The sequence below is a fragment of the Dendrobates tinctorius genome, unplaced genomic scaffold (assembly GCF_039654945.1).
Source record: "Dendrobates tinctorius isolate UK_male_01 unplaced genomic scaffold, ASM3965494v1 ptg000219l, whole genome shotgun sequence".
In the NCBI taxonomy this organism is placed as follows: Eukaryota; Metazoa; Chordata; class Amphibia; order Anura; family Dendrobatidae; genus Dendrobates; species Dendrobates tinctorius.
The window spans coordinates 5,907,541-5,925,671 of NW_027361886.1; the positions used below are offsets into that span (position 1 = coordinate 5,907,541).

At 44.9% G+C, this 18,131-nt stretch overlaps 1 protein-coding gene across 4 annotated transcripts in view; it reads left to right on the top strand.

Annotated features, from left to right (window-relative positions):
* The first annotated feature begins 7,166 nt into the window (after positions 1 to 7,166).
* Positions 7,167 to 18,131, top strand: part of GATAD2A (GATA zinc finger domain containing 2A) — a 116,768-nt gene continuing 105,803 nt past the window's right edge. Inside the window, exon 1 of one of the 4 annotated variants that reach the window (XM_073555142.1) lies at positions 7,167 to 7,558. In XM_073555142.1, coding sequence (XP_073411243.1) covers positions 7,517 to 7,558 — 42 coding nt within the window. In that variant the 5' untranslated portion in view covers positions 7,167 to 7,516. The remainder of the gene's footprint in view (positions 7,559 to 18,131) is intronic. The other 3 variants (XM_073555141.1, XM_073555138.1, XM_073555137.1) reach the window with 3 other exon arrangements.

Here is an 18,131-nt window from a genome sequence, read left to right on the forward strand (position 1 = left end):
CGAGCCGGAACCTGTCACCCTACACCTATCCCTTGCTAGGGAGCTGGGTGGTGCAGGCACTGGCCCCACCGTTGTACTAATACACACCAGGGAAAAATACAAACAGGGATAACACCACTTAGCTTTGCTCTGTTGCTATTGCTCCCAGCAACAGAGTCCACCACCAGAATGCAGCTTTCCTCCAGAACAGCTGCTACTTTTCCAAGCTTTATCAGAGCTGCAAGGAACACCTCTCTATAATTCCTTCCTTCACCAGACTTTACCCCAGAGCTCCCCTGAGCTGCAAGGAACTCCTCTCTGTAGTTCCTTCCTTCACCAGTCTTGGTTGGAAATGAGCAATATCACCAACAGTGATTGCAACCACCTGACACTCTTTTATAGGTAAGAGCCAGCAATCACACCTGCTTCATAATCACGTGCACTAAACTAAAGTAACCAGAGTGCAATGACCCTAACGGCCACCGGGGGGCAAAACTAGAACTGAAACCACACAGTGCAATGACCCTAATGGCGACTAGGGGCAAAAACTAAGTTTAAGCACACAGCTTAACCCCTTTCTGCCATCCGACGTACTATCCCGTCCATGGGACCTGGGCCCCTATGCCCATGGACGGGATAGTACGTCGGCGCGATCAGCGGCGCCCACGTGGTGAGCGCCGCTGATCGCGGCCGGGTGTCAGCTGATTATCACAGCTGACACCCGGCACAATGTGTCAGGGGCGGTCACGGACTGCCCCCGACACGTTAACCCCTTGCACACCGCGATCAAACACGATCGCGGTGTACCGGGGGTTAAAGGGAAGCATCGGCAGGGAGGGGGCTCCCTCCGTGCTTCCCTGAGCCCCCCACGGCAGCGCAATGTGCAGCGCTGCTGCGGGGGACTCTTTTCCTCCAGGCCCCCGAATCCAAGATGGCGACGGGGGCCTTCGGGGGCCTGCAGGAAGCTGGCTTCCTCAGTGCCTGCAAAGCGCAGGCATGAGGAAGCCTTCTGCAGTGCCTGTGTCAGATCGCTGATCTGTCACAGTGATCTGTGATGTGACAGATCAGCGATCTGTCACAGGACAGTGATGTCCCACCTGGGACTATTTAATAAAGTAAAAAAAAAAATAAAAAAAAGTGTAAAAATAATTTTAAAAAAATCGCCAAATATATTAGACAAAAAAAAAAATATTCCCCCAATAAATCCATTTTTTGGAAATAATAAAAAAAACATTAAAAATACACATATTAGGTATCGCCGCGTCCGTAACGACCCGCCCTATAAAACTGTCCCATTAAAACTGACCCCTTTAGCGAACCCCTTAAAAAATAAAATTAAAAAACGAAGCAAAAAATAATGATTTATCATACCGCCAAACAAAAAGTGTAATAACGCGCGATCAAAAAGACGCATATAAACATCCATGGTACCGCTGAAAACGTCATCTTGTCCCGCAAAAAACGAGCCACCACACAGCATCATCAGCGAAAAAATAAAAAAGTTATAGCTCGTTGAATAAAGCGATGCAAAAATAATTATTTTTTATATAAAATAGTTTTCATTGCATAAAACCGACAAAAACATAAAAAAACGACCTAAATGAGGTATCGCTGTAACCGTACTGACCCGAAGAATAAAACCGCTTTATCAATTTTACCGCACGCGGAACGGTGTAAACGCACCCCCCCCAAAAGAAATACATGAAACGCTGGTTTTTGTTCATTCTGCGTCCCAAAAATCGGAATAAAAAGCGATCAAAAAATTTCACGTGCCCGAAAATGGTACCAATAAAAACGACAAATCGTCCCGCAAAAAATAAGACCTCACATGACTCGGTGGGTCAAAATACGGAAAAATTATAGCTCTCAATATGTGGTGATGCAAAAACTATTTTTACAATAAAAAGCGTCTTTTAGCGTGCGACAGCCGCCAAACATAAAAACCGCCATAAATAGTAAATCAAACCCCCCGTTATCACCCCCTTAGTTAGGGAAAAATAATAAAATTAAAAAAATGTATTTATTTCCATTTTTCCATTAGGGTTAGGGCTAGGGTTAGGGGTGTGTTGGGGTAGGGTTAGGGCTAGGGTAGGGTTAGGGCTAGGGTTAGGGCTAGGGTTAGGGCTAGGGGCGTGTTGGGGTTCGGGTTGGAGTTAGAATTGGGGGTTTCCACTGTTTGGGCACATCAGGGGCTCTCCAAATGCAACATGGCGTCTGATCTCAATTCCAGCCAATTCTGAGTTGAAAAAGTCAAATGGTGCTCCTTCCCTTCCAAGCTCTGCTATGCGCCCAAACAGTGTTTTACCCCCACATGTAGGGTATCTGCCTACTCAGGACAAATTGCAAAACAATTTTTGGGGTCCAATTTCTCCTGTTACCCTTAGGAAAATAAAAAATTGGGGGCAAAAATATCATTTTTGTGGAAAAAAATGATTTTTTTATTTTCACGTCCGAGTGTTATAAACTTCTGTGAAGCACTTGGGGGTTCAAAGTGCTCACCACACATCTAGATAAGTTCCGTGGGGGGTCTAGTGTCCAAAATGGGGTCACTTGTGGGGAGTTTCAATAGTTTAGGTACATCAGGGGCTCTCCAAACGCACATGACACCCGCAGACCATTCCATCAAAGTCTGCATTCCAAAACGTCACTGCTTCCCTTCCGAGCCCCGACGTGTGTCCACACAGTAGTTTTCTCCCACATATGGGGTGTCAGCGTACTCAGGACAAATTGGACAACAACTTTTGGGGTTCAATTTCTCCTGTTACCCTTGGGAAAATAAAAAAATTGGGGACTAATTGATCATGTTTGTGGAAAAAATACGATTTTTTTATTTTCATGCCCTGGCATTATAAACTTCTGTGAAGCCCTTGGGGGTTCAAAGTGCTCACCACACATCTAGATAAGTTCCTTGGGGGGTCTAGTTTACAAAATGGTGTCATTTGTGGGGGGTTTCCACTGTTTAGGTACATTAGGGGCTCTCCAAAGGCAACATGACACCCGCAGACCATTCCATCAAAGACTGCATTCCAAAACGTCACTACTTCCCTTCCGAGCCCCGACGTGTGCCCATACAGTAGTTTTCTCCCACATATGGGGTATCAGCATACTCAGGACAAATTGGTCAACAACTTTTGGGGTCCAATTTCTCCTGGTACCCTTGGGAAAATAAAAAAATGGTGACTAAAAGATCATGTTTGTGGAAAAAATACGAATTTTTTATTTTTACGCCCGGGCATTGTAAACTTCTGTGAAGCACTGGGGGGTTCAAAGTGCTCACCACACATCTAGATAAGTTCCTTGGGGGGTCTAGTTTACAAAATGGTGTCATTTGTGGGGGGTTTCCACTGTTTAGGTACATTAGGGGCTCTCCAAAGGCAACATGACACCCGCAGACCATTCCATCAAAGTCTGCATTCCAAAACGTCACTACTTCCCTTCCGAGCCCCGACGTGTGCCCATACAGTAGTTTTCTCCCACATATGGGGTATCAGCATACTCAGGACAAATTGGACAACAACTTTTGGGGTCCAATTTCTCCTGGTACCCTTGGGAAAATAAAAAAATGGTGACTAAAAGATCATGTTTGTGGAAAAAATACGAATTTTTTATTTTCACGCCCGGGCGTTGTAAACTTCTGTGAAGCACTGGGGGGTTCAAAGTGCTCACCACACATCTAGATAAGTTCCTTGGGGGGTCTAGTTTACAAAATGGTGTCATTTGTGGGGGGTTTCCACTGTTTAGGTACATTAGGGGCTCTCCAAAGGCAACATGACACCCGCAGACCATGCCATCAAAGTCTGCATTCCAAAACGTCACTACTTCCCTTCCGAGCCCCGACGTGTGCCCATACAGTAGTTTTCTCCCACATATGGGGTATCAGCATACTCAGGACAAATTGGACAACAACTTTTGGGATCCAATTTCTCCTGGTACCCTTGGGAAAATAAAAAAATGGTGACTAAAAGATCATGTTTGTGGAAAAAATACGATTTTTTTATTTTCACGCCCGGGCGTTGTAAACTTCTGTGAAGCACTGGGGGGTTCAAAGTGCTCACCACACATCTAGATAAGTTCCTTAGGGGGTCTAGTTTCCAAAATGGTGTCATTTGTGGGGGGTTTCCACTGTTTTGGTACATCAGGAGTTTTCCAAACGCGACATGGTGTCCGATCTCAATTCCAGCCAAAAACGTCAAATGGCGCTGCTTCCCTTCCGAGCTCTGCCATGCGCCCAAATAGTGGTTTACCCCCACATGTGGGGTATCAGCGTACTCAGGACAAATTGCACAATAACTTTTAGGGTCCTGTTACCCTTGGAAAAATAAGAATTGAGGGTGAAAAGATCATTTTTGTGGAAAAAATATGATTTTTTAATTGTATGGCTTTATGTTATAAACTTCTGTGAAGCCCATGGGGGTTCAAAGTTCTCACCACACATCTAGATAAGTTCCTTAGGGGGTCTAGTTTCCAAAATGGTGTCATTTGTGGGGGTTTTCCACTGTTTTGGTACATCAGGGGTTTTCCAAACGCGACATGGTGTCCGATCTCAATTCCAGCCAAAAACGTCAAATGGCGCTGCTTCCCTTCCGAGCTCTGCCATGCGCCCAAATAGTGGTTTACCCCCACATGTGGGGTATCAGCGTACTCAGGACAAATTGCACAATAACTTTTAGGGTCCTGTTACCCTTGGGAAAATAAAAATTGGGGTGAAAAGATAATTTTTATGGAAAAAATATGATTTTTTAATTGTACCTCTGTACGTTATAAACTTCTGTAAAGCCCTTGTGGGTTCAAAGTTCTCACCACATATCTAGATAAGTTCCTTGGGGGGTCTAGTTTCCAAAATGGGGTCACTTGTAGGGGGTTTCCACTGTTTAGGTACATCAGGGACTCTCCAAACGTGACATGGCGTCCAATCTGAATTCCAGCCAATTTTGCATTGAAAAAGTCAAACGGCGCTCCTTCCATTCTGAGCTCTGCCATGCGCCGAAACAGTCGTTCCCCCCCCCCATATCAGGTATCTGCGTACTCAGGACAAATTGCACAATAACTTTTGCAGTTCAATTTCTCCTGTTACCCTTGGTAAAATAAAAAAATTGAACCTGAAGTATTTTTTTTATGAAAAGTTAGATGTTCATTTTTTTTTAAATATTCAAAAAAATTCCTGTGACGCACCTAAAGGGTTAATAAACTTCTTGAATGTGGTTTTGAGCACCTTAAGGGGTGCAGTTTTTAGAATGGTGTCACTTTTGGGTATTTTCTATCATATAGACCCCTCAAAGTGGATTCAAATGTGATGTGGTCCTAAAAATAAAATGGTGTTGTAAAAATGAGAAATCGCTGGTCAACTTTTAACCCTTATAACTTCCTAACAAAAAAAAATTTTGGTTCCAAAATTGTGCTGATGTAAACATGTGGGAAATGTTAGTTATCAAGTTTTTTGTGTGCCGTATCTCTGTGATTTAAGGGCATAAAAATTCAAAGTTGGAAAATTGCGAAATTTTCAAAATTTTCGCCAAATTTCCGTTTTTCTCACAAATAAACGCAAGTTATTTGAATGAAATTTTACCACTAACATGAAGTACAATATGTCACGAGAAAACAATGTCAGAATCACCGGGATCCATGGAAGCGTTCCAGAGTTATGACCTCATAAAGGTACAGTGGTCAGAATTGTAAAAATTGGCCCGGTCATGAACGTGCAAACCACCCTTGGGGGTGAAGGGGTTAAGGAAAAAAAAAAAGGTTACTAGTGCTTTTTGTCTGTCACGATCCAGCATGGATCGTGACAACATGCCTACCAAGGGTAGGCGTTTCCAATGAGTCGGCGTTTCCAATGAGTCATTCACCAGAGACATTCATACATGCATACACCACTCACGCCACATGGTCTAAATCTTTCTTTATATTAGCGCATGGCCGAGCGGCCATGGAACCTTTTATAGCAGCGTCCTTCCTGATGGTCGAATCAGAGCTGAAGGACCTGAGCATGTGACCTCCGATCTCCAATGAGAGATCGTCCCACGGGCATGCTCAGTGGACCGAAAGGAGGACTTGGTCCCTGGAGTAGCTCGCTGCTGACCAGAATGCGCTGCTATAGCTGGACCAGAGGTGGCGGCAGCAGCAGCAGCAGCAGCAGCAGCAGCAACCAAACCCACAGAGCTGGTCTGAGCAGAGTGCTGGGATCGATGAGTCTGCTGAGCAGTCTCCTCTGCGGCCGGAGAGGAATGGGAGACTGCTGAATGCAAAGCTCGGGATTCCTGCTGTGCAGCGACAGGAACCCGACGCCTAACACATTATCACCAAGGCTGTACTACAGCCATTCTGCCTCTCCAGGATGAGGCACTCTAGTTGCCCTTCTGCCTCTCCAGGATGAGGCACTCTAGTTGCCCTTCAGGATGAGGCACTCTATTTGCACTTCTGCCTCTTCAGGATGAGGCACTATGGCTACCCTTCCACCTCCCCAGGATGACACACCATGGCTGCCCTTCCGCCTCCTCAGGATGCGGTACTATGGTTGTCCTTCTGCCTCCCCAGGATGAGGCACTCTAGTTGCCCTTCTGCCTCTTCAGGATGAGGCACTCTAGTTGCCCTTCTGCCTCTTCAGGATGAGGCACTCTATTTGCACTTCTGCCTCTTCAGGATGAGGCACTATGGCTACCCTTCCACCTCCCCAGGATGACACACTATGGCTGCCCTTCCACCTCCCCAGAATGAGGTACCATGGTTGCCCTTCCGCCTCCCCAGGATGAGGCACTATTGCTGCAGTGTACGCTTACGGCCCACATTCTCTGCATGTTTTACAGTTTGGACTCCGGCCAGCTCGGCATCACCCTAACACGTCACAGCCTCTCACGGTGCATTATGGGACAGCCCTTGTTTGCCACTTTAAGAATCCCTCTACCATCACCGCCAAGTTGAATGGAACGTCACGAAAAGGGCGGGAAAAGAATTTTTTTTTTCAAGACTAACAGTCTCCTCTCCTCCCACCAGCCGCGTAAGCGTGACGTCGCCACCCATGCCCCTTTTTCATTGGCTTAGAACAGTGCACTGGAATTTTTCTAATTGGGAAGCTCATGAGTGCCGTTGTAGCTCCTCCCAATGAATAGTGCTACAGCTCAGGAATGGAGCGTTCTGATGGGGCGGGGCTTAGGCGAGTCATCACCGAGGGTGCAGAGCGTCGAATATTCTAATTTGCTAGTGATACAAAGCTGACGCCCCGCCATGCTGACTGCGCACGCTCCGCCCCCTACACAGCTCCAGTTCACAGTGTGGTAGCTCCACGCTCTCACATACCCCCAGCTTAGTGTGGTTGGTCCTCGTCTCTGTCAGTCACGGAGCAGCTACACGGAAGCGTGGCGCCGGTGCAGTTTTCTGCCTAGCAACCGTGAAGCCGGCTTTAAAGCGGTAATTTCGGCTAGCCGGAGTGCTTGTTTCCTGCTCTAGGAAGTTAGCGTTTGACGATACGGCGTTCCAAAGTACCGTGGACGTCCAGGCTTTTGTGGCCCAGTCGACCCCAGGCACAATCACGGAGTCCTTCATGCGGCCGGACTTGGGGGAGGAGCCAGGTCCCCATGCTGAGGTGAGCGCTGGGCTCGGGAGGGTTATCGGGCTGTGGCACGTAGGCTCTGTGTGGGGCCAGACCTGTGTGCACGGACTTTGTGTGCAGCAACTGTGGGTACACGCACTGCTCTGCACCGTAGGTCGGGGCTGGACACCCGCGATGTTAGGGTTAATTCCCGGGACTTTACGTCAGCAGCGCCCCAGCGGTCTCTCACTTTACGGGACGGGGGCCATGTCTTCACTTAGATTCTTAATAGTTTGAGTTCCCAAAAACCTTACACGCTAGCTTCAGGGGGCACTCGGCGAAGAGCTTGCACTCTAATGGCGGACAGGAGAGCAGGGGGCGCTTGGCGAAGAGCTTGCACTCTAATGGTGGGGACAGGAGTGGGGGGCACTCTGCGAAGAGCTTGCACTCTAATGGTGGGGACAGGAGCGCAGGGGGCGCTTGGCGAACAGCTTGCACTCTAATGGTCTGGACAGTAGTGGGGGGCACTGCGCGAAGAGCTTGTACTCTAATGGGGGATAGGAGAGCGGGGGGCACTGCGCGAAGAGCTTGTACTCTAATGGGGGATAGGAGAGCAGGGGGCACTCTGCGAAGAGCTTGCACTCTAATGGGGGATAGGAGAGCAGGGGGCACTCTGCGAAGAGCTTGCACTCTAATGGGGGATAGGAGAGCAGGGGGCACTCTGCGAAGAGCTTGCACTCTAATGGGGGATAGGAGAGCAGGGGGCACTCTGCGAAGAGCTTGCACTCTAATGGGGGATAGGAGAGCAGGGGGCACTCTGCGAAGAGCTTGCACTCTAATGGGGGATAGGAGAGCAGGGGGCACTCTGCGAAGAGCTTGCACTCTAATGGGGGATAGGAGAGCAGGGGGCACTCTGCGAAGAGCTTGCACTCTAATGGTGGGGGACAGGAGAGGGTGCTCGGTGAAATGCTTGCACTCTAATGACAGGACAACAGGGTTGCGCTTGGGGAAGAGCTTGCACTCTAATGATGGGAGAACTCGGGGTACATGGGGGGGAGGGGAGTAGAGCTTGCTTTTACTGATAGTGCACCTGTGAGCAGGCTTGCTCTATACCTCCTGCAGACCTTTTCTGGGGTGGTCTGCCCCTTGTGCATGGCTTTCTTCTACAAGTATGTTAAATAGTGGAGATCAATAAAGCCGCAAATCCTTCTGTCCAGTAAGTCTTTATTCACCTAGTTCTATTGTGATCTGTGAGCTCATCCTGCCCTGACCTCAAAAAGACCCTATGAATGAGTCTATTTGTTTGCTAATATCCTCACATAAACCCCGTGTGTGTTCGGTGTTGTGTAAAAACTTCCTTTAGCATGCAGCACTTGTCCCCAGCCTTAAACCGCTCCGTGGCACGGTAAATGCTGCTCTCCACTAATTGGCAGGGTAGCTGTAAATGGGGGTTGGCACTGCCGGATACTTAGAAAATGGCTGCAGCCAGTGACGTCTGTCAGAAGGGTTAATGTGCTTACTGTACAGCTAGGTGGCTTCAGTACAGTCACAGAGGATGTTCCCTGGCAGAAGAAATGTACCATACTTCCGGTCTAGCCCTGCTTCTTCTGCTTGACCCCTTTATAAGCTGAGACAGACGCATGCTCCTTCAACGTCTGTCCATCACTTTATTGCATATTACAACGCCCATCATTTTATCCTGAGTGATTATTTTAGCTTGCAGTAACTAGAACCGTTTATGTCCATTAAGTTTATATGTAATGGTAAACAATAGAGCACTTTTCATAGGTTTCACATTATTCCTGAATATATGTAGTTTGTTATATTATGCACTGAGAGAACTTATGGTAGCACATACCATTTTCAGACAAGAAAGGCAAAATATGTTATCCCACGTTACATTCCTCTGGAATTGACTAACGGTGAACAAACAGTTCCATAAATAACTATGTCCATTAATATGTGTAGCATGATGCCATTGTATTTGGTAAGGCTTCAGATGTCTTGGTAAGTATCACTTGGTCAAGCAAGCGATTGTTTATCTACTTCATAAACCGTTGCCATCTTGCTACTGTTTTTAGGACTTCCTGCATTTTTATATTGTACCTTAGCATGCTTCATCTGTCATTTTCATAAGACTTTGAAAAGCAGCGTATTTTACTTGTAATAATATCATGTAGTTTTAATAAAAACTGACTTTCACACAGAAATGTAGACACTGCCTGCCCTTACTACACATCTCTTTGACTATATAATTTATAGTTGAATATTTGTGGTTATCCCAGCGAAAGGGAAGCTATCCTGTGGTTAGGGGATCACTTCCGAACTTGACACAACCATTTGAAATTGACTGAGGAAAAAAAAACCTAAGTTTTAAACAGTTTGTGTTTTCAATGCTAGTTTATTGATTTTGACATATTGATGATTTTATTAAATTATCCATACGTTTTGGGATTCTGTTTTGACAAGAAAATAGAAATCATGGCACCCATTAACACAATACACTGCTTAAAGGGATTGTCAACTACTTGGAATAACCTTTCTTACATGATGTACCTCCCTGTGTCAAATAACGCCTTATACTTGTTCTTGTACTAGCATCATTCCAGCGATGATGGTGTCTGGGTTCCTGGCGCTCGTGTGACTTTGTGATGCCAAGAGTGTCTTAAATGTTTAGCAAACAGGCTTTAGGAGCTTTAACCACAAAAGAAAAAGCACTTACATGGAGCACCATTTAACAAAACTTATAAGGGATAATTCTTGCTTACAAAGTTGTGAAATTTTGCAAAACTTTGGAACAACATGAGGCTGCGCCCAAATTTTGCAAGTTTTAGCGTTCACGTAATTTTGGCTCAAATTTGACGAGGAGCTGAGCTTGGATCATAGCAATTACCGCTTGTCAAATTCATCAGTGGAGTAAGATTTGTGGTGAGGCACATGCCACTTTTTGGATGCATGTGCCTCTTGATGAATCGGTAACATCTGACTCCAGCACGCCTCATCAAGGCACCATTCTCGATGAATAGGAGCCTGTGTGTGAGAGCACCTATAAGGGTATGTGCAGACATTCAGTAGTTGGCAGTGCTATGGATGCAGCACATCTCCGCTGCCTCCAAAGTTTTGCTGGCTATTGAGCGCAGGTGAATCCGCATGTGTTCATTGAACCGTGTGGATTCACCGTGTTGAATACATTTTTGGGGTGAAATTTATCTTGCAGAGGCTCACGTCTCCGCAAGATAAATAGACATGCTGCGGTCTGGAAAGACGCTCCGCATGTCCGTCTGCTCGCATAGTGGGCATGGGATGTCTTGAAATTCCATCCACTATGCTGTAACATCTGGACGCTGCGCAAGAACACAGCGACCAACCCATAGTGTTTACTTATTGTGTGCACCTACCCTAAGCCATATAACACAACTGGTGCATTGAAAGGGGTTTTTTCACCACTTTGATATTGGTGACCTATCTGTAGGATAGGTCATCAATATTAAACAGTTTGGCGGGGTGTCACACCCCAGTCAGCTGATTGCAGGGCTGGCAGAGGCCCAATGTAATTAGTGTTCAGAGTGGAATACACTGTTAGTGGCCTCTGCCAGGTACTGTAATACTGGAATCCACCTGAGGAAGACGGCTGTGACCGTAGAAACGCGTTGTGGGTATTGGAAGAATAATTAAAGCTGACTTTTTTTTACCCTTTTTCTGGTTTCTGCCTCTCCTTTAGCGCTCCTATAGACCGCTTTTTTTTGTTGTTGCTTCACATTTTATTTTGACCTTAATGACCTGGCCATTTTTTGCAAGTTTTGACCAGTGTCCCTCATTTTATTGGTAAATTTAGGTTGATAATTTTTGCATTTTTTTGGGGGGAAAAATCGAAAATTTGGCAAATTTCACAATTATCAAACTTTGAATTTTTGTTCTGTTAAACTAGAGTTATGTGACACAAAATAGTTAATAAATAACATTTCCCACATGTCTACTTTACATAAGCACAATTTTGGAAACAATTTTTTTTTGTTAGGAAGTTTTAAGGGTTAAATTTGACCAGCGATTTCTCATTTTTACAACAAAATTTACAAAACCATTTTTTAGGGCCCACTTCACATTTGTAGTCACTTTGAGGGGTCTATATGGCTGACAATATCCAAAAGTGACACCATTTTAAAAATTGCACCCCTCAAGCTACTCAAAACTACATTCAAGAAGATTATCTTTAAAATGGACATTTTAAATTTTCCAACAAAAATGTTGTTTTAGCTTCAATTTTTTTTTTTAATTTCACATGGGCAACATGGTAAAATGGATCCTAAAATTTGTTGGGCAATTTCTCCTGAGTACACCGATATCTCATATGTGGTCATAAATGGGTGCATGGCAGGGCTCGAAAGGGAAGGAGCGCCATTTGACTTTTTGAATGGAAAATTGGCTCCAATTGTTAGCGGATACCATGTCGTGTATGGAGATACCCTGGCTGCCTAAACATTGGAGCTCCACAAGCGACCACACTTTGGAAACTAGACACTCCAGGGAACTTGTCTTGATGTGTTGTGAGAACTTTGAACCCCCAAGTGTTTCACTAAAGTTCATAGCGCCGTGAAAATAAAATAATTTTTTCCCCACAAGAATGATTTTTTTTTTTTTTTTTTAGCCTGCAATGTTTTATTTTCACAAGGGTACCAGGAGAAATTGGACCCCCAAAAGTTGTACAATTTGTCCTGAGTACCCTAGTACCCCAAATGTTGGGGGGGGGGGGGGGGGGACCACTGTTTGGGCATACCTCGGGGTTCGACAGGGAAGTAGTGCCGTTTTGGAATGCGGAATTTGTTGGAATGGTCTGCCGGCGTCATGTTGGGTTTGCAGAGCCCCTGATGTGCCTAAACAGTAGAAACCCCCAAGTGATCCTATTTTGGAAACTAGACCCCCCCCCCCCCCCCCCCCGCAAGGAGCTTATCTAGATGTGCGGTGAGCACTTTGAACCCCTAAGTGCTTCACAGAAGTTTATAATGCAGAGTTGTGAAAATAAAAAAAATCATATATATTTTTTTTTTTTTTTTTTTTTTTTTTTTTAAGCTTTTCTTTTCACAAGGGTAACAGGAGAAATTAGACCCCCAAAGTTGTTGAGCAATTTTTCCTGAGTACACTGATGCCCATATGTGGGAGTAAACCACTGTTTGGGCACACGTCGGGGCTCAGAAGGGAGGGAACACGTTTGACTTTTTGTACGCAAAGTTGGCTGGAATCAGTGGTAGCGCCATGTCGCATTTGGAGACCCACTGATGTGCCTAAACAGTGGAAACCCCTCAATTCTAACCCTAACACACCTCTAACAATAATTCTAACTTTAATTCCAACCCTAAGGCTGTGTTCACACGTAGCTTTTTTTGCGTTTTTAAATGCATCCCATGCAATCCTATGGGAAAAATACGCAGCATGCTCATTAATTTTGCGGAATTGCGGTGATTCCGCCCACATAGGAATGCATTGTTCTGCTTACTTTTGCATGTGGCTGTGCCCACCATGCGAAAAGTAAGCAGAACATTTGCGGATGGTACCCACGGGCTGGAGGAGAGGAGATTCTCCTCCAGGCTGTGGGTACCATATCCCTGTAAAAAAATCGACGTAAAATAAAAAAAAAAAAAAAAAAAAATCGTCATATTCTCACCTTCCGACGTCCCTCGCAGCGTCACCAGGCCTCACCAATGCTCCTGGCAGGTCCCGTTCCCAGTGATGCATTGCGATAATGACCTTTGATGACGTCGCGAGACTGGGAGCATTGCGATGATTGGGAACGCTGCGCGGGACGCCAGAAGGTGAGAAAAACACGATTTTTTTTTTTTTTTTTAACTTGAGATCTTTTTACTACTGAGGCACATAGCCTAACCCTAATGGAATTTTTTTTTTTTTAATTTTTTTTCCCTATCTAAGGGGGTGATAAAGGGGGGGGTTTATTTACTATTTTTATTTTGATCACACTGATGATCTGTTCTTCTCTGGTGTTTTTTTTTTCTTGTAGGTGTTAAAATGGGAAAAGTATAGAAAAGAAAAATTTGCTTTAGGACGCATTCAGATGTCTGTGTTGCACTTGCAAAACCCACAGAGACATGTCCGTTTTTCTATGGTGTTATGATTGAAAAGTGCCAATACAAGTCTGAGGCCATGAAAGACACGTACAGCATGCAGATGGCATCACTGCACCATCTGTGTGCTGTATATATTTAACATTGCCAATGATAGAACCTCTTGTAATTTATTTAGCAATCTGAGAAATCACTGATGACACTGACTGTAAAAATGGACACATGTATAACTCATTGATCCAAAACACTAAGGGTTTGTGCACACGGTGTGGATTCTGCTGCGGATCCGCAGCATGTCCGCAGCAGATTTAAGTGCGTTTTACAGTACCATTATTTTCAATGGTAAACTGTTAAACGCTGTGCACATGCTGTGGATTTTTCCGCGCAGTTTTGCTTTGGTTTACAATCTGTAGCATGTCAATTCTTTTGTGCAGAACCGCTGCGGTTTCACACCTCATCCATTATGAGGTGTGAAACGGCAGGGCAAAACCGCAGGCAAATCCGCAGATAAACCACAGGACTTGGTGACCCCAGTACTGTTTTTTTTCATGTATGTATTTAAGCACGGATGTGTGAATAAGGCCTAAAAAATATTTCTCAGGTTGAATCTGGTCTGGGCTACAATAGAAAGAGGAAAGCATGTCATGAGCAAGACTGCTTCGGGCAGTCGAAACGCGTTGACTAGGTCATGTCGACCATGAAAATTTTCTCTTGTATACACTATAATTTCTTTTGAAAAAGAAAAGGAAATCCAGTCCGTTGAGCTGGAATCGTTTTTTATAATTGCCTCTTAACCCCTTAGATGTTGCTGTCAATAACTATGGCATTTAAATGGTTGAGTATGGGGGCTCCTTCTTTAACCCCATCGGGACCCTGAGATCTTGATCGTGTGATCCTGTTGTTTGCCATTGCAATTTACAGCCAAATAACAGCCTTAAGGTACTGTCACACTTAGCGATGTACCAGTGATTCCCGACCAGCGATATGACGCGGTCAGGATCGCTGGTACATCGCTAAGTGGTCGCTAGTGAGCTGCCACAGGCAGATCTCACTAGCGACATCGCTGGGGACGGGGGTCGCTACTTACCTGTCAGACGAGGCGATCCTGCGTCCTCCCGCCCGGCTCCACGCGTCGCTCGTCGTCACAGCAGGAAGCGCCGCAGGAAGCTGACGACGAGAAACAGTCCAGCCTGTTCTCGCGCGATCAGCGATAACCAGCGGGGGGTGGGTTGTAGTTAAGTATCAGACACAGCAATGTCGCTATAACGTCACAAGTTATAGCGATATCGCTTAGTGTGACATGCCCTTTAGTCATCAGGCTATAGCAGCCTTCTCAGAAGTTAGCATGATTTAGGTGGTAAAAATAACATTTTTCCTTCCTGTCATGTCACTTTGTATTCTTGAAAAGCACCCGAAAGGTTAATAAACTACCTGAGAGCTGTTTTGAATATGTTGAGGAGCGCTGTTTTTAAAGTGGCCTCACCTTTGAGGATTTTACGACATGATATCCAAAAAATTCCACCAATATTGGTGGGCTCAGCCAAAGGTCTAATGTATATGGGGATTTCTGAGTCTCCCCTTTTATTTATCTGATTTCGGAATGATTTTTTTTTTTTAATTGATGAACAAAAGTTGATTTTTAACCCCTTTGTCATGTGACGTACTATCCCGTCCATGTGCCCTGGGACTTAATTCCCAGGGGCGGGATAGTACGTCACAGCGATCAGTGGCGCCCACGTGGTGAGCGCCGCTAATCGCGGCCGGGTGTCAGCTGATTATCACAGCTGACACCCGGCACAATGTCAGGGGCGGTAACGGACCGCCCCCGACACGTTAACCCCTTGCACACCGCGATCAAACACGATCGCGGTGTACCGGGGGTTAAAGGGAAGCATCAGCAGGGAGGGGGCTCCCTCCGTGCTTCCCTGAGCCCCCCACAGCACCGCAATGTGCAGCGCTGCTGCGGGGGGCTCCATCCCTGCAGTTCCCCGAATCCAAGATGGCGACGGGCACCTTTTGGGGGCCTGCAGGGAGCTGGCTTCCTCAGTGCCTGCGAAGCGCAGGCGTGAGGAAAGCCTGTGCAGTGCCTGTGACAGATCAGCGATCTGTCACATGACAGGTATGTCCCCCCCCCCCCCCCCCCCCGGGACAATGTAATAAAGTTAAAAAAAAAAGTAAAAATAATTTTAAAAAAATCGCTAAATAAAAAAAAAAAAAAAAAAAAATTCCCTAATTTTATTGGAAATAATAAAAAAAAAGTACACATATTTGGTATCGCCGCGTCCGTAACGGCCCGCCCTATAAAACTGTCCCACTAGTTAACCCCTTTAGCGAACACCTTAAAAAATAAAAATTTATTTTTTGCTTAGTTTTTTTATCCTATCGCCGAACAAAGTGCAATAACGCGCGATCAAAAAGACGCATATAAATATCCATGGTACCGCTGAAAACGTCATCTTGTCCCGCAAAAAAATGAGCTACCATACAGCATCATCAGCAAAAGAATAAGTTCTAGCTCGCAGAATAAAGCGATGCAAAAATAATTTTTTATATAAAATTGTTTTTACTGCATAAAAGCGCCAAAACATAAAAAAAGACCTAAATGAGGTATCGTTGTAACCGTACTGACCCGAAGAATAAAAGGGCTTTATCAATTTTACCGCAGACGGAACGGTGTAAACGCACCCCCCAAAAGAAATTCATGAAACGCTGGTTTTGTTCATTCTGCGTCCCAATAATCAGAATAAAAAGCGATTAAAAGATGTCACGTGCCCGGAAATGTTACCAATAAAAACGTCAACTCGTCCCGCAAAAAATAATACCTCACATGACTTGGTGGGTCAAAATATGGAAAAATCATAGCTCTCAATATGTGGTGATGCAAAAACTATTTTTACAATAAAAAGCGTCTTTTAGCGTGTGACAGCTGCCAAACATAAAAACCGCCATAAATAGTATATCAAATCCCCCGTTATCACCCCCTTAGTTAGGGAAAAATAATAAAATTAAAAGAAAATTTATTTCTATTTTCCCATTAGGCCTAGGGTAAGGGCTAGATTTAGGGGTGTGTTGGAGTTAGGGTTGGAGTTATAATTGGGGGGGTTTCCACTGTTTGGGCACATAAGGTGCTCTTCAAATGCAACATGGCGTCTGATCTCAATTCCAGCCAATTCAGCGTTGAAAAAGTCAAATGGTGCTCCTTCCCTTCCAAGCTCTGCCATGCGCCCAAACAGTGTTTTACCCCCACATATGGGGTATCAGCCTACTCAGGACAAATTGCAAAACAACTTTGCAAAACAATTTCTCCTGTTACCCTTAGGAAAATTAAAAATTGGGGGCAAAAATATCATTTTTGTAGAAAAAAATGATTTTTTTTTTTTTTTTTTTTAATTTTCACGCCCGGGCGTTATAAACTTCTGTGAAGCCCTTAGGGGTTCAAAGTTCTCACCACACATCTAGATAAGTTCCTTAGGGGGTCTAGTTTCCAAAATGGTGTCATTTGTGGGGGGTTTCCACTGTTTAGGTACATTAGGGGCTCTCCAAATGCAACATGACACCCGCAGAGCATTCCATCAAAGTCTGCTTTCCAAAATGTCACTACTTCCCTTCTGAGCCCCGACGTGTGCCCATACAGTAGTTTTCTCCCACATATGAGGTATCAGCGTACTCAGGACAAATTGGACAAGAAATTTTGGGGTCCAATTTCTCCTGGTACCCTTGGGAAAATAAAAAAATTGGTGACTAAAAGATCATGTTTGTGGAAAAAATGATTTTTTTTTTATTTTCATGCCCAGGCGTTATAAACTTCTGTGAGGCCCTTAGGGGTTCAAAGTGCTCACCACACATCTAGATAAGTTCCTTAGGGGGTCTACTTTCCAAAATGGTGTCATTTGTTGGGGGTTTTCACTGTTTTGGTACATCAGGGGCTTTCCAAACGCAACATGGTGTCCGATCTCAATTCCAGCCAAAAACGTCAAATGGCGCTGCTTCCCTTCCGAGCTCTGCCATGCGCCCAAATAGTGGTTTACCCCCACATGTGGGGTATCAGCGTACTCAGGACAAATTGCCCAATAACTTTTAGGGTCCTGTTACCCTTGGAAAAATAAGAATTGAGGGTGAAAAGATATGTTTTAATTGTATGGCTGTACATTATAAACTTCTGTGAAGCCCTTGTGGGTTCAAAGTTCTCACCACATATCTAGATAAGTTCCTTGGGGGGGGGGGGGTCTAGTTTCCAAAATGGGGTCACTTGTGGGGTGTTTCCACTGTTTAGGTGCATCAGGGGCTCTCCAAACGTGACATGGCATCTGATCTGAATTCCAGCCAATTTTGCATTGAAAAAGTCAAACGGCGCTCCTTCCCTTCTGAGCTCTGCCATGCGCCGAAACAGTGGTTACCCCCGACATATCGGGTATCAGCGTACTCAGGTCGAATTGCACAATAACTTTTGCAGTCCAATTTCTCCTGTTACCCTTGGTAAAATAAAAAAAATTGAACCTGAAGTGTTTTTTTTTTTTGTGAAAAAAAGTTAAATGTTAATTTTTTTTTCTTTT